The sequence below is a fragment of the Ursus arctos genome, unplaced genomic scaffold (assembly GCF_023065955.2).
Source record: "Ursus arctos isolate Adak ecotype North America unplaced genomic scaffold, UrsArc2.0 scaffold_6, whole genome shotgun sequence".
Lineage (NCBI taxonomy): Eukaryota > Metazoa > Chordata > Mammalia > Carnivora > Ursidae > Ursus > Ursus arctos.
This window is the reverse complement of record NW_026623078.1, coordinates 40,234,251-40,251,741: the sequence shown is the minus strand read 5'-3', so window position 1 is coordinate 40,251,741 and position 17,491 is coordinate 40,234,251. Positions and strand designations below refer to the sequence as shown.

The following is a 17,491-nucleotide window of genomic DNA, read 5'->3' as shown; positions in this document are numbered from 1 at the left end:
TTTTCATATACTTGTCAGTTTCCAGAAGGCTAATTTCTATATAGGAATATTACTGTATACAATTTATAATGCTAATTTTTCACAGGCACATTTGATTATAGAACAAACCAAGTTTCTTTTTTCTTTTTTCTTTTTCTTTTTTAAAGATTTTATTTATTTATTGGACAGAGAGAGACACAGCGAGAGAGAGAGAACACCGCAGGGGGGGTGGGAGAGGGAGAACAGGCTTCCCGCTGAGCAGGTAACCCCATGCGGGGCTTGATCCCAGGACCCTGAGATCATGACCTGAACCGAAGGCAGACGCTTAACGACTGAGCCACCCAGGTTCCGGCAAACCAAGTTTCTTAACAGAGAACTGAAGATAGCTAAAGTTAAGATACTGCCTCCAAAGGAGGCAGAGAATACCAAGGAATATCCTAACAGCCCTGCCTATGTTTTAATCTATATGGGGAAAGAAGACTTCAAGAATTCACCATAACTAATCATTAGAGAAATACGAAATCAAAACCACAATGGGATATCAACTTATACCCATTAGGGTTGGCTACTGTAACAAAGCAGAAAATAACAAGTGTGGGCAAAGATGTGGAGAAATTGGAATTCTTGCACACTTTTGGTGGGAATGCAATATATGGTATAGCCACTGCAGAAAATAGTGGTAGTCCCTCAAATAATTAAATATAGAATTACTTTATGATCCAGCAATACCACTCCTGGGTATATATCCAACATAACCGAGAATGGTGTCTCTAAAAGGTAACTATATATCCATGTTCACAGCAGTATTATTCACAATAACCAAAAGGTAGAAGCAAACCAAATATCCAGTGACTGATGAATGAATAAAGAAAATGTGGTATATACGTACAATGGAATATTATTTAGCCCTAAAAAGGAAAGAAATTCTTACACATGCTACAATATGGATAAACTATGAGGACATTATGTTAAGTGAAATGAGCCAGTCACAGTAAGACAAATACTGCATGAGGTCACTTATAGGAGATATCAAGAATAGTCACACTCATAGTAAGTAGAACGGTGGGGTCAGGGAAGGGGAAATGGGGAGTTGTTTAATGGATACAGAGTTTCAGTTTTGCAAAATGAAAATCCTCAAAATTGGCTGCACAGTGTGAGTATACTTAATGTTACTGAACTGTACACTTAGAAATGTTCAAAATGGTAAATTTTGTTATGTGTATTTTACTCTCTCCCATCCCCCTAAAAAGGATTTCTGATATACTTCTAACACGTCTAAATATAGTTAAGACCACTAAGAACTCCTGACCTAAAAAACTGATCTTTCGGGGAAACCCACCATCAAACCAGGATTTCATTAAGTTCCCCAGCTTATTAGTAAGGAAGGTTACACTCTCTCTCCAGAACCCTTAACAGTGGGCATTGATGAATGATTTTGTGCCCATGACATCATCATGATTCAGAGAACTTAAGACCATCACCCCTGCTGATTTCAATACCCCCTGAACACTGGCATGAATAAGAGGTTTCAAGATTGTGCCACATCATTTAAAAATATGTGGACATCCTCCTATAGAAGCACAAAAATAGTTCATTCTCCCAATAACATTTCCTAAATGGCATAATAAAAGAGCCTCACCTCCAATTCTTTCTCATCAAAGTACTGTAGCCATTGAAGAGGGACGACTTCATTGAAACCATCAAGGAAAGCTTTGGTCTGTTCCTGCACTCCTCGAGAAAAACGCCACTCTGTCATTAAACTGAAAATAAAGACGGTATTTAAAAATAATTTGTTACGTGAGGTGAAAGCTCAGAAACACAAAGTACTTCTGAAATTCTTTCTCTTTTTCCAAATATGCTATATGTATGTAACATATATATGTTGATGCTGTGTATGTAAGTAGTTTAAGAGTTAAAACATGGTTCCCCATGAGGAAATCAGTTCCAGCACATCAACAGCTAAAAAGGATGCTTTTCAAAATACGAAGTTTTTTATTTGTCAGTAGAACAGCCGATTCGGAGCACTTACTTCCTGTGCATGTGTAAACAAATAATTCCAAATATTGTGTGCTGACACAGTAAGGGAAAGGCTACGATCATTCAACAGGTTCTCCTAGCAAACCATTTGCCAAAGAAGACTTGAGATGGCTTAAAGCTGGAGAACTGGTTCTTTACATGCTTATTAGAACACGAAGATTTCCTAACAGAATAGAAAAAATGTAAGATGAAAATAAAACATTCAGAGGAGACATATAAAACAGATGTAGAGGAGGGAAGTGTAATAAAGACGGAAGGATGAGCATCTCTATGGCAACGCAGAATCTCCACCAAGGGCCTCTCACTGATAGTAGGTGGGTCCGGAGGTTCCTGCAAGGAACAGTACAGACTACTACTGATAAGAAGCCACTGATACCACCAGAAAAAAGCAAAGTCAATTTACCCACATTCCTCCCCTTCCGGGGTCCCAGAGAAAGCTGGTCTTCTCTGCTGAGGCAAACTTTTCATCCTTGCTGCCTCCACAACTGTTCATCAATTACTCGCCCTCTTTTGCCCATGCCCTCACCTCTACCTTCCCACCCTCTTCCCATTTGCCCACATGGGTGCTCAGACTATTGCTTTCCGAAACCCTTCCTTCAACCCAGTGTTTCTTTTTAATTATTCTCTCTCCTCTCTTTACCACCACTCCTACTAAAAGAGTACTCTATACTTCACTGTCTCACCTCCTGTTCACCCAAATTTTAAACCACTGTAATGGTCTGGGATTTTCAACATCTCTCCCAGGGGGGAAAACAAAACAACTTTCTTCACAAATGTCACCAAAGAACTCTAAATTGCCAAGCGCCGTGCCCTCTTCAAAATTACTCCTGTTGCATGAACTTCCTGAACACTGGGCGTCAGCATTCCCAAGCCTCACATCGTTCTTCCCTGGTCAATATCACCATTCCCGATCTGATCTAACTTTGGCTACTCCTTTGTTTCCTTCATTGGTTTCAGTGTTCCAGAAATGTTGGTATCACTGAGATCTCTGCCTTCTTTTCTTTTCTCGCTATTTATTACTTAAACATGATATCATCAATTACCTAAGTTTTAACTATCATAGAAAAGCCAGTAATTCTTAAATTCCCAGATCCTGCTCTCCTCCTAAGATATTAAGATATAAATTCTTCACTCCTTGGATATCCTGCTAACACATGGAACTATTAACCAATCCAGAAACCTCAAATACTTTATTTGCTAGTATTTTCCCCACCATGTGTAATTGGTCACCAAATCTGAACTATTCTATTCCTGTAATATCCTGAAAAATCCATCTCTACTGTGTCCTGTTTCAGGCCATAGATACTGAATTACTAGGAGAATGAAAGAGCCTCTTAACTATGCTCTGATCTCTAACTACTTCCTTCCATCCATCTCTTCCAGTTTGTCCTCCATAAAGATGCCAGAAACAATTCTAATCATCTCATCTTGGTTGTGGTTAGTTTTTGATCACTTTTATATGAGAGCAAAAATCCAGGTTTCTTAGACTTAGAGTTTCCTTAGACTAATGCACAATTTTGCTACCACTCGAGGTTCCTAGCTAGCCACTATTTCTCACCATGATACACTATTCCCACAGTGCTGCGGTTGTAGATTCTCAGGATAAATTAATCCCCTCAATACCTCAATTCCTCTGCTCCTGCTATTTCCTTCCCCCCAAAAGCTCTCCATCTATCAGGCAAGCTCCCATTCATCTTTTCAGACCTAGGAAGAACTTTTTTCCTCAGTCCTCCCAGCAGAATCAATGGCTTCCTTCCCACTTTGGATTCTGACAGCATTTGATTCACCTTTCTACCATTCATTTACTCATAGATTCACTGAGGTCCTATGCTGTACACTAAAAACAAAATATCACAACTAAAAAGTTATGCTTAAGGAAGTTTTGTGTTGCCTTTGTTTGTAGTGGCCCAAACCGGACACAACCTGAATGACACCTATAAGCAAAAATGACTGACGAATTATAGAATGGATATACCATAATTTATTTAGCTATTAGAAAATTTGTTAGATCTATCTTTACTGACATGGAGGATGGAAAAAGGAAGCTAGAGAGTAACATGATATGATCCCATTTTTGAAACAAGTATCAAGAACAACATAAAAATTTGAGACAAAGGTGAGAATCCAAGCATAAAAGAGCATGAAAATGGTAGTAACATGAATAGAGATAGGTCAAGTGAGGCAACAGGGAAAAAAAAAAAAAAAAAAGAGAAATTTCATTTTGACATGTTAAATACAAGTGATTCAGTAGCTGAGGTGTGGGCAAACTATGGCCCACGGGCCCAGTCCAGCTTGTTTTGTATACAGCATGTGAACTAAGAATAGTCTTTACTTTTTAAAAATAATGGCAGAGAAAATACTGAAAGAATAGGTCATGATTTGAAAATTATATGAAATCAAATTTCAGAGTCCATAGTAGTTTTACTGGAACACAGCTACACATAACTGTTCATATCCTGTCCATGTGCTTTTGTGCTGTAACAGCAGAGTGGAATAGTTCCAAGAGAGATTGTAGGTGGCTCACATGCCTAAAATATTTACTCTCTGGTTCTGTCCTGGAAAAATACGGATTTACCTTGCTGGCAAATGGAAATTCTATCTAAAGTTCAGATATTACTAACAGAAAACTGAAGCCGCGGTAACAGGCTATTTAGAAAAGCACACTAAATAAAGAACTGGGAAGAACATGCACGTTTAAGAAATGGAGATTTAGATAACCATCGTTACAGAGAAAGTGAAGAAAATCCATACGGTGCAGGATCACGGAATTCAAGGGAACAAAGAATTTCAAGACAGAGGCTGTGGCGGGTACTGTGAAAAGAGTAAGTTAAAGAGGAAAAGTGAACTGGAGGAGGAACTGAGCATCAGACTGCTGGGCACGGCCTGGCCTCCAGCCTGGGCTTCGGTACTACCTGACAGCACCCTGGGTGCTTCATCTAGAAATAAAGAAGATGCACAGTCTTTGCAAAGCCCTTTTTAGCCCCACTGTTCCATAAATTTTGATCTGGACAAAGGCAGAATGCTTACAACAAGCAGAAGTGGGAAAGTGAAGGTCACTATTTATTGTCTTATTTCACAAACACTGGTACTGTTGAGAAAAACTTAAATAAATGTACATCAGAGGCAAGAGAAGTTATTTTAGTACATTTGAATTTCTGAGTCCTGTTAGAGCATGTTTATAAACTGAGATGAAGACTCAGTAGAGAGCAAATGACAAAAAAGGGTAAGTGAAAGGAGGAATGAATGTGCAACAGCTTCCCAGAGGAGTGAACATGGGATCAAATTAAGGGCACAGATAGAGGACTCAGTTCTGACACACTCCAGAAATTCTAAAGATTAAGGTCAATCAGGTGTATCACCTTACCCAATATATTCATCTTTGTTCTCCTCAGTCACCAGGATATTGGAACCTCCCAACTTCAGGTCATGCGAAGTAACCTTTCCCAGAATTTCCATGTCAACAGAAAAGTACATTTCTAAGCCACATTCTTCAATGTTGTTATCTCTGGGTGATATAAATATATATCAACTAATTAACATGATATCTAAATTGGCTTCGAGAAAATGTCTATTGAAAGATCAATCTTCAAACCTTATCCAGATAAGGGAGTTATAAAACTCAGTATCAATAGATTCCAAATCCTTAATAGTCAGTTTTTTACTTAGCATACGCTTGTAGAATGGTAAAGAGAAACCAGTATCAATAAACTTCCCATGAAAAAGTGCCTGCCAAGAGAAATAAAAAATTTTATTTAAAAATTTGTAAAAATAATTTTCTTATTCAGAGCACAATGATAACAGAGAAATCATGAGGCTTCACAGGCCAAAATAAGGACTTAAGTAAGCAACCAGGATAAATCATGAAAACCAAAATATTACATAAAATGGTTAAGTATGAAACACAAATTACAGAGTTAAATGACTTCAAACACTTAGTTCTATCATGTCCGATCAGTAACTGTCACTGAGGATGGTAAAAGAACAGTATCAAACCCCCACTCTTTCCGGTATGTTTTATAAATTAAATTAACCTAACTGGATGCAGAAATATGGACGGAGCCTCAGGGCTCCTGGGCATGCACCTGGCAAGACCCTTCCTCCACTCCTTTCTGACCACAGTTGCCTAAGAGATTTGCAGGACTGACCCCATTTGCCTTCACTCCTGCTCACAACAGCCAACAAAGGAAGCACCAGACCCCCTCAGCACCCCGATTCTCACCACCAACTGCCCATCCATCTCAAAATCCAATTCCATTTCTCACACCTCCCCTAACTCCCAAAACCATCTCTATGCTTTGCCTTCCGAAGCTCATGATCCATCATTAACAAAATCCCCCCCAGATTCCTTCTTTGAAGATCCTTTAGCATCTTGGTTTAACAAACATCTAGCATTTTTCTGAAGACTTTGCTTCTGCCCAAGTCCTCCCAAAGGGATGCTGTTTCTCTCCCATCCCCCTCATGTCACCAGGCCTGGAAGTGGGGCAGGTGTTGCTCCTCATTACTAATTCCTCCTCCCCAAATCTGCCCGTCTTAAAGCTCATGGCTTTATAGCGCCCCGAGTGGCTTACGGCCCCACCCCACCCCCACTTTGTTGCCATCAGCCCTAGATCTCTGAGTTTCTCCTTGTTACTCCCTCAAAATGCTATGTTCTTCTACACTACCGTCATAATTTTAGACATTCCAACATCTACACTGATGATTCTCTTACTACCCTTTTTAGTCCTTTCAATAACCTTAGTCTTTCACTTAGCTAAACATTCTCGACATCATACCTCAGATACTGGTATCAGCAATAACTGCATTCCTTCACAAACTCAATTTCAACCATCACCTAATTTTCTAGCTCACTGCCTTTTGCCATGGTATCTGCAATTTTTGATCCCACTGAGATCGAAAAAACACATGGAACCTTATTACTGTTTCTCAGCTTCTCAACAAAGCTATTTCTCTCTCTATTCAGTTTTGATTCCATCATCAATCATTAAAATTACTCCCGTGTACACCTTCAAACCCAGCCTCTCCTCAAAGAAATTCTGGCAAAATCCAAAGCCTAGCTAAACACAACCCTTAACCTACTCCAGGCCTGTGCCTGGGTATTGGAACATGCTAGCAATGCATACACAGCCATGCTGACTAGTTCATGATCAACAACCTCCAGTGGGAACTTAGTGCTGCCTGATAATCATATTTCCCCACTGTACTCCCTCTCCCAGGTGACTATTATTCCTCAAATACTTTTCCCTACTCCTCACTCTGAGCTAATTATCTTGCTTTCTATTTCACTGAGGAAACAGAAGCCACCAGAAGAGAATTTTTGTGTTCCACCACATCTGCTCACTACTAGCATCTGAATCTATATACTCTATTAAGTTATCTATTACTTCTCTGTGTGCCACACATCTCTCCTACTCAAGGTCACTGCTCCCATATTCCCTATCTCTTTGACTTCATCAAATTAATTCTTCTCTTTGAGTTCATCAAATTAATTCTTCTTACTTCATTATCATTATCTGTATGTAAATGTTTTACTCTCCTCCCATTCTAGATACTGCCCGATTTCCCTATCACTGTTTATGGCAAACTTCCTTAAAAGATTTGTTTGTATTTGTTGTCTCCATTTCTCCTTCTGTTCTCTCTGGATTTCACTTCCACCAATCAATTGTTCCTCACTACTGCTCCTGAATCTTTCCCCTGGCCAAATCAAATGGTTATTTCTAAGATCTCCTCTTGCTTATCATACCAGCACTGGACAGGGCTGACCACCTTCCCTAGCCCTCTGGCAACTGTTCTTATTTGATTCTCCTACCCCCTCCTCCTCAGCTCTTTTGTTGGTTCCCTCTCATCAACTTGACTTGCAAATGTCCTTAAACTTCTTCTGTCCACCCTTACTCCTTAAACAATCACATAGCCCTAACCTAGCTAGATAACCCCTGATCGCCAGACTTATATACCCAACTCCCTATTCTACATCTCCATTTGGATGTCTATAGGTATCTTAAACTTAACAAACCAAATCCATTTTTTTCCCCCCAAATCCAAATTCCTGATTTTTCCCAACCCCACAACCCTTAGGAAACAGCAACTGCAACCAAACACACAGGCCATAAATTTTGGCGTCATACTTGACTCTCTCACACTGTGCATTTAAGCTCCCCAAAAGTTCTGTTAGCTCTAACTACAGAATATATCCAGAATCCCAACCACTTTTCTTACTACCTCCATTGCTAGACCACTCAAGTTCAAGCCACTATCAACTGTCACCTCGATTGTTGCAAATGGTCTCCCTGCTTCCACTGTTACTCTCTTCTGCCCCCAATTACAGTCTCTTCTACACAGCAACCAGATCATGTTACTTACATTGTGTCATTCCCTGCTCAAAACCCATTAGTGAATTTCCTAGAAGTCCCACACAGTACCTTTCAACCCCATCTCCCACCAAATTCTCTCATATACTCTGCTCCACACATGCCATTTTCCAATCAAAGATATAATTCCACTTTGGAGCCTTTTTCTTGCTGTTCCTTATGTGTAGAATGTTATTCCCCAAGATATATGCATCATTCAATCCCCTGCTTTCACGTTTCTGTTCATGTGTTACCCTCCCGAGAGTCCACCTCTAATCATGCCATATAAAAAAGCAACACTCCTTTTCCCTCGGCACATACTTATGTGTTATTCTGTCTCCCTCTGACAGAATTTAGATCCCTGAGAGCAGGGACTCTGTCTTTTTATCATGGTCTCATCTCTGTCATACTACGATGCCATAGTAGGTGCTCAATAAATATTTGCTGAGTGAATAGACAGAAAGTACAAATAAATACAAACACTTCTGAAAAGACAATAGTCCCACAAGAGTTTCTGCAAAGCTCTGAAAATTCCCAAAACATCAGTCAAGTGCAATTGTTATACAATGCAGATTTTCCTTTTACGCAGAAGTAGTCACACCATAATTAAGCTTTAATTTATAAAATGAAAGAACTTTTAAAGACTAAGCAGCTACATCAATGATCCTCATATTCATAATCTTGATTTCATACAGGTACTCAAAAAATATGGTCCTCTCCTTTCTAGGCAAACTTCCTTGGTAACAAAATTTGTGAATATATACAACCAAGGATAACGTGGATCATGTTTTTAAGTCCTCTCCAAAATACTTTTGAAATAAGCAAGTTTAAATAAATAAACGAATGAATAAATAAAGGAAAATAAGAACTTACCATAGCAATAAAGCGACCAATAAAACAGAAGTATGAAAGATGGTCTGGGTTAATGGTTGATGCTGGATTTATTTGTAGACAATAGTTGTTCTTGCCAGCATACTCAAATAAGCAATACATGGGGTTCAAAACTTCATGTGAAAGCAAGAAAAACCATTCTCTAAAAGAAAATAAGATTATTTTTTAGCATTAATACATACAGGATTTTAAAAACAAATCTTAAATACACTCATGCACACATCGTATCTCTGCTCAACAGCCTTTAATAACTCCGCTGCCCAATTCCTCAGCTCTCAAGTCTTCCTATGATCTGGCCCTCCACTCAGTTACCTGCAGTTCCTATGATGCCGAACTACAAACTCAGTGCTACTCACAGATAACATGCTTATTTCTATGCCATACTTTTGTTTGGGTACGTCTCCTCAGTGTCAACTCAGCCTATGTAGCTCCCACTTTTGCTTTCAGTCCAATTGAAATTCATCCCACTTCAATTTTTTGAAGGAACTTTCAGCATATTTATTTGTATCAATCACTGAATACTTGGTCATACTGTGATAACAACCACAATATTATTCATTTTCCTGTACATGACCTGCCCATCCATTAGACTAGAAGCTCCTCAAAAGCAAAGACCAAGTCTTCATGTATATTTTTGTATCCTTAACTCACAGGCATTCTAGGATCTATATGCAACAGGATTTAGTAAGTATTTGCCAGTGATACCGACATACACAGCACTGCTGCTATGGAACAGTTCTAGTTTTATTGCCAACATATTACAAATGGAACTAAAATGAAACACATGAAATCTTTAGCATTCTCTAACTTATTACCACCCATTTTGCCTCATTTATCAAAGTCTAATAATGAAATCCAACTGGATAAAAGATTAATAATTCATATTACAAAATAAACCCAATCTGTAAGACTCTCTTAAACATCAATTTCTTCTAAAGCAGGGTTCCAAGCTCAAATGCTTATAGTGATCAGTACACGTGGCTTCCTTCTCTGCTTGGGCTTCACATTCTCTACTTAACCAACAATCACCCATTCTTCATTGTATCCCTGATAAAAGTTATTCCAGTTGTAAGGAAGAATTCTTTCTAAGTAGATAATCATTGTCCTGAGATGACAGCGCAGTGGTGGGCACAGAGTGAAAAAGAGTGTATCTATCCTACAGGGCTGAATCAGCTATGCAGATTCAGCCAATTGATGCCATGTCAAAAGGTGGGAACATGGGTTTAGGGTTTTTAAAGAGAAGGCAGAAATCTTGATTCTTAAACATAATCTAGTGATTTTCTTTAATGCTGTCAAGTAATTGAAAAAAAAAATTAAAATCACAATGGGAGCCATTACTAGGCAGGCTAAATCTGGCCTGGAAGCCCATTTACAAAAACTTTTCTAAAGCTTTAAAAAATAATCTCAGAAACTGCCTGATCGGTAGAGAAGGGAGTCTTCCCCTAAACAAAATCAACTAAGAAATGATAAACACCAATTCACAAAACTAAATCCAGTCCCAAAGTAGTAGTTGAACCAAGTGACTTCCCACTGTAACAAGAACCCCAGGGGAAAGGACTGACAGATCTGTGAGAATGTGTTTAGACACAAAAAAACTAGAAATAAACTTTCTAGTTGCTGCAGATTACTTTTAGCAAACAGCAGCCCAGAGAAAACTGAATACATTCAAAGGAAGAATGCCTATACATGGTATCTGACCTGTATACCCTGACACTAAAAGAAAAGAAGGAAAAATTATAACTAACAAGAGGTGGAAGAGTTCACTTTCAACACATCATTTCCTATACTCTCAAATAAACAAAAGATAAACCAGAGGTTGAAAAAATTATGAGACAACAGATGAGCTAGCAGAGCCTAGAGAAGAAAATGAAGAAAATAGTAAAGCCACTAATGAAGAAAAATCACATTAGAAGCAATAAAATGTAGGGCAGTACTGCATACAGTAACATGAGGATAGGTTTGAGAAAATCAAAACAAAGTGGAAAAGCACAAAGATAAAAATAATCAGAGAAAAGATGACAGACATGTAAAACTGACAAAGAAGATTCCACATACCCATGACTGATGTTCCTGAAGAAAAATGGAACAAATGGAACAGAAAAAATATTCAAAGACGTAATAGAAGAAAATTTCCCTTAAATTAAGAAAGATCTTAATATGCGCCTAAGAAAAGATATAAAACAATCAACAATGAAATTAACGAACTTCAAGGAAAAGGACTGTGTGGGCATCCAAAGGAAAAAAAAAAAGTTTCCTACAAGGAGCTGGCCTTCCACTTGACACGCTATAACATTCAGTGCTAGAAGACAGTGAAGCAATGTCTACAGAGTAGTGGAGAAACTAGTGTTGCATAAGCAATTTGTATCTAGTGAAGTTATCAATATACAAAAGCAACAGAAATCACATTTTCAAACATGCAAAACTAAAGGAGTATACCACCCTTGTGAACTCTTGAATAAACCAAAACAGGAATACATGAATCAAAATTAAGAATTTGGGGGCGCCTGGGTGGCACAGCGGTTAAGTGTCTGCCTTCAGCTCAGGGCGTGATCCTGGCGCTATGGGATCAGACCCCACATCAGGCTCCTCCGCTATGAGCCTGCTTCTTCCTCTCCCACTCCCCCTACTTGTGTTCCCTCTCTCTCTGGCTGTCTCTGTCAAATAAATAAGTAAAATCTTAAAAAACAAAAACAAAAACAAAAAAACAAAATTAAGAATTTGGGAATAAGAAAATCATGGTATGGAGTAACTGAATATATGTGTTAAAACCCTCAAAACATAAAACTAGATCCAAAAAGTTGAGGTAACTACGAGTACAGACAAACATATGAATGTTATAAAGTCAGACACTGTAAAAAATAAAACCATATTTCATTTCTAAGGTATATATTTCTTTTTAATGTCTGAACATTCCTGAAACTGAGATAAATCATAATAGATGTGATATGAACACTTATTGTGATAGGTAGTGTTCCTTTTCTGAAAAAGCTTAATAATGCACTGGAAAAGAAAATATGCTAATTAACCAAACCTCTGATAATCCCACATATATGCTCCCACCTATCTCTTTCTGCCTGCTGTACTGAAATTGTGATTTTGTAATTCTGTACACCTCTGAAATATTAGTTTAAAAAGATCTGCTCCTATGAAAAGAAGGTTTTATTCTTTTAAAAGATTTAATGGAATGTTCTGCTAAAAAATAAATCATTGTCAAATTAGGTTTGGGCAAAACAAAAATTTTTAAAGTTGTTCATTAAAAAAAATTAAAAATTAAAAGGATTTCCCACTCATATTGCTTCACATTTTCCACTGTTAACAATGTATTTAATGAATATGAAAAACTATTCTCAAAAGGACTCAGACTGGATTAAAACACAAACATAAAACCAACATACACTGCTATAATAGCAAAAATTTAGAAACAACCTTAAGCATGCTGATCCATTAATTATGGTATCTACATACAATGTAATATTATGCAGCCATTAAATAAAAGAGAGTATTAGCACCGTTAAATAAAGGAGAGTATTATTAGCTCCATATAGGATATGAAAAGCTGTCCATGAGATATAAAATGATAAAATGAAGTTCCTATATTGTGCATGTTGTATGATCAATTCTGTTTAAAAAAAATAGCAAACATGTACTATATCACACATACATACAAATTCATACATATGCAGAGAAAATGTATAGGATAACCAAGACAGTAATAATAATGCTTACCTCTAGAATTGTACTAATATTTTAATTAAAAAAAAATAACTGGATTGCTACTGAAAAAATTTATCTTTTCAAGAATACATCCATCGCATACAATGGAGACATACTTATTTCAAAGCAGATGTGTGTTTTTATTTTACCTTGCTAGACCACCATAATCAAGTCCTTCTTCTCCTCTAAATATTACATACAATCGCCTTCTCAAGTCATAGGGTTTTAATGCCATAATCTAATTAAAAACAAAAACATGAACATTTAAAACACTCATATACATTGTTTCTTCCAAAACAATTCAAATTTCATCTGCTTTTCCAAATGACACATTTCCTTAGCTCATATAACAATGCCTTTAACTCGAGATCAATTGATGTGTTCCACAAACTAGCAGAGATGTACCTTACTCTATTAAGCTTTCTGTGATTCACCTTCTAAAATCTCTTTCCCCTCTTCTATTAAATGGTAGTTCAACTTTGGGTTAGTGGAAAGGGAGGAAGAGTGACACAGAAAGCTTTTAAGTTTAGAAAATACTCCTTCCCCTGTCGCTCCCCAAATTTTACCAAAATCTTGTAAAAGGTGACTTGTAAATTTTTCTAACTAGCAACATTTGATGAGAAGCAAAAGAGCTTGCTCTAGGTCCTGCTTATACCACATATTCCATTTCTCAGTAGGAAAGGAACTCAGCTAAAGCAAAGAATTTATATAATACATATACCCAATTTTCATAATCCTTAATGGCTTATATTAGGATTCTAGCAAACAAGCTTTACTTTTGGGTAACAGTGAATTACTTCCATCACCCATGTCAAAACCAAAGCCAAGACTGGCATGTCTGGTTGACGGCACAGCTCACCAGCAGGACTTCACCTCATAGGCAGTCACGCACATCAAACAGACCATGGTTCTCCCCGAGGACAAAGCAAAATAAAGTCTTTCATGAATCTGGATGTACACTTACTATAAAAAAGCTCAAACAGAGCTTAGAACAAGCTAAGAATTTATTAACTCAAACCAAAAAAAGTTTTGATAATAGCTGCATTAAGTATCTTGCCCAATTTCCAACAGTTAGTAAAATTAAGCTAGGATTTGAACATCTCTGATTTTGGGGTGCTGCTTATTTATGTAAAAGTCCCTGTATACCTATATACATCATTGTAATACTTTCGGGGCAGGGGGGAATGATAAGACTTTTATGAAAAATTCTCCACATCATCAGAAAAAAAGAACTGATAATATCTTGATTTTTTTTATCTTAAAATATTCTGCAGATGATTCAGGAAAGGCAGACATATTTTATTCATTCTCCAAATGTCTGAATACCTGCTATGTGCAAGGCACTATTCTAGGTACTGAGCTTAACAGCAGTAAATGAAATAGTTTGTGCTCCCATGGAGCTTACCTTCCAAATAAAATGGGTCAGATGGTGCTAAGTGTTACTGAAAAGAACACATAAAGGGCTAGAATGAGACTATGAGGGAGGTGAGCAGGGACTCCTATCTTAACTAGTGTGCTCAGACAAGGTCTCTCTGAGACCATAACCTTTAAACTGAAACCTACAGGAGGTAAGAGCGAACATTAGGGTTACTGAACGAATACTTAAATGGAATAGAGCATCCATACTGATTTAATTTTAATTTGATAGTATTATCAAGACTTGTTTGAGTTAATGAAGTGTTAGAGTAAGTGTCAAAATGTGTCAACTTGTTCCAGAAGCTGTTTAAACTTCATTGAAATGGACATAATGATAAGAGTTATCTCAAAGGGATGTTGTGAGGATGAATTAAATGAAATGATACTTATAAGATGCCAGTGCCAAGAATATGGCAATCAGACAATACATGATGGGGTTAATTATGACTATTATTATAATGGACACTCCGTAAGTAGTAGTCATGGTTTAAAATTTCTAAGCCCTGGGGCGCCTGGGTGGCACAGCGGTTAAGCATTTGCCTTCGGCTCAGGGCGTGATCCCGGTGTTCTGGGATCGAGCCCCACATCAGGCTCCTCCGCTATGAGCCTGCTTCTTCCTCTCCCACTCCCCCTGCTTGTGTTCCCTCTCTCGCTGGCTGTCTCTATCTCTGTCAAATAAATAAAATCTTTAAAAAAAAATAAAATAAAATAAAATAAAATAAAATTTCTAAGCCCTAACTCCCTTCATATATATAAAATATAATCAGACAAGTTGAACTGTTTATTCTGATAAAATCTTCCTTACCTGTTGGAAGGAATCTTCAAACAGTGTCTGCCGGGATACATTGATCTTTACATGACTGGGTAGTGCATTAGACTAAAAACAAAAATAATATCGTGATATCATGTAAGCTGTAGTATAGGCATAGTACAAAGATAAGACTAAATGATTATGAACATAAGATTTATTTACCACTGTAGTACCTGGCACAAATAACGGAAGTGAGCAAGTTTCCACCTAAAGCTGCGTTCATAGGCAATCTGTGGACCACCTTTAGTTCTAAAGAGAAAAAAAAGGAACCATATATTAATTCAAAATAAAATTGGATATGTAATATTCAATACCAGAGTCCTACAGATGACCACAGGAAAGTTATTTGTTGGGAGAGAAGATACATTTGATGCGCCAAGAGGCTTGCGCAATGAGGACAGCACAAAGAGTGAGACTGTATGTCTGTATGGGTCTTCTGTAAAGAAGTTAGTTAAATGAAACATTAAAGTCTATTACTGACTATTAAAAAAAATCTTTGATAATACTTAAATCTAAGGAGGATAGAAGCTCTAGACAGAAGAGTCAGGGAAGGAAATTCTACCACAATTTAAACCTAATCTCCAACTGAAAGAAACACTGCTAAGATAATATGCAAGGAAAAGCAACTTCTAAGAACAAGTGACACCCAGGTCACATGGCTCAACGGATCAGTGAGGGAAGAGGCAGAGGGGGTGGCATGGAGGGATAGGTTTGATTCACATTGAGAAGGCCTGCGACTTCCGCGTTTTGAGGGAGAGCCTAAGATATAAGCACAAAGATCTTTCATGATCTTATGGAACATTTTGGAATGGATGGAAAATATTCTATTATGTTGTTAAGTTCAAGTGAATTCACTGAACAAATATTTGTGAAATATATAGTATTACCTGATGTTATTCTAGCCGATGAGAGTGTTATTTGTTAATAAAACAGGTAACAAAACCTGTTTTTGTGGAGGTTATATACCAGTGAAGGGGACAGACAAAAAACAGAATAAATAAGTAAACTATATATGAAGTGTGTTAAAAGGGGATAAACGTTTTATACTCCTGCTCTGCAAACAGGAATGAGAGAGAGAGAGAGAGAAAGGCGGTGTAAAAAAGATAAGAGTCGTATGGGGAGAAGTTTAAAATTCTGAAATGGGTGAATGGCGTTGAGTTCACAGACAAATTCATATTTGAGCAAAAACATGGAGGGCAGGCACTAAGTCATGCACATATCTGCGGAAAGCCCAGAATAAAAACTAAGACCCAGAAGTGAAAGCCCAGGTGCTTGAGGTATAGCTAGGGGGCCCATGAAGCTGAAGCACAGTGAATGAGGGGAGAAAACAGAGATGAAACTGAAGAGAAAACAGGGGTCACATTCTGTAAGGCCGTGGAGGCCACTGTGAGGACTCTCCTTTTCACTCTGAGATGGGAAATCACTGAGAAGTTTTTGTGTGAAGGAATGATTTTATACTTTTTTTTTTTAAGATTTTATTTATTGATTGATTTGAAAGAGAGAAAGAGACAGCCAGCGAGAGGGAACACAAACAGGAGGAGTGGGAGAGGAAAGAGCAGGCTTCCAGCACTCCCAGCGGAGCAGGGAGCCTGATGCGGGGCTTGATCCCAGGATCCTGGGATCATGCCCTGAGCTGAATTTAATGACTGAGCCACCCAGGCGCCCAGGAATGACTTTATACTTAATAGAAAAAAAAAAAAAAAAGTCAATCCTATTGCTAAAGGGAGAATAACATTATATGAGGTGTGGGTAGAAAGCAGAGAGACAGAGGCACCACTCCAGCTGATCATGTGGTGGTAGTAGACGTGGTGAGACCTAAGTGGATTCTGGACATACTCTGAAGCTGAGGTAGCTAGAAATGTATTGTGTCAAATGCTCCTAAATCAAATGAGACAGGACTGCAACTAATCCCTGAATTAACAATTAACAATGTGGAGGTCACTGGTGTCCTTAACAAGTTCAGGGTCAGCGGAATTTCCTTGTAGTCCGATTGAAAAAGATTAGAAACAGCTATCTAGAGACAATGCTTTCAGGTACTTTTCCTAAAGGGCAACAATAAAAATGAATTTTCATTGAATTAATTTGAAAGGTAAAATGTTGTGGTTTGTTTTTATCTAGGAGAAACAGCAGCTGATAAGAATAATTCAGTAGAAGAAAAACTGATGATGGAGGATAGAAAGATGATAATTGCTGGAGCAATTAAATGGGAAAGGGGGAAGATCTAGAGTGCCATCAAAGGGACTGGCCTTTGGTAGGAACAATGACAGTTCACCTATAGGATTAAGAAGGAAGACAGATG

General features: G+C 37.8%; 1 protein-coding gene across 10 annotated transcripts in view; it reads right to left on the bottom strand.

The window, feature by feature from the left end:
- WWP1 (WW domain containing E3 ubiquitin protein ligase 1) overlaps nt 1-17,491 on the bottom strand; it is a 114,090-nt gene that overhangs the window by 13,822 nt on the left and 82,777 nt on the right. For all 10 annotated transcript variants that reach the window (XM_044382714.3, XM_044382715.3, XM_026495797.4 and 7 more), the window contains exons 14-20: nt 15,366-15,441; nt 15,187-15,258; nt 13,115-13,203; nt 9,234-9,393; nt 5,609-5,742; nt 5,381-5,521; nt 1,619-1,739 (exon numbers count right to left, since the gene is read on the bottom strand). In XM_044382714.3, the coding sequence (XP_044238649.1) occupies nt 1,619-1,739; nt 5,381-5,521; nt 5,609-5,742; nt 9,234-9,393; nt 13,115-13,203; nt 15,187-15,258; nt 15,366-15,441 (793 nt within the window). The remainder of the gene's footprint in view (nt 1-1,618; nt 1,740-5,380; nt 5,522-5,608; nt 5,743-9,233; nt 9,394-13,114; nt 13,204-15,186; nt 15,259-15,365; nt 15,442-17,491) is intronic.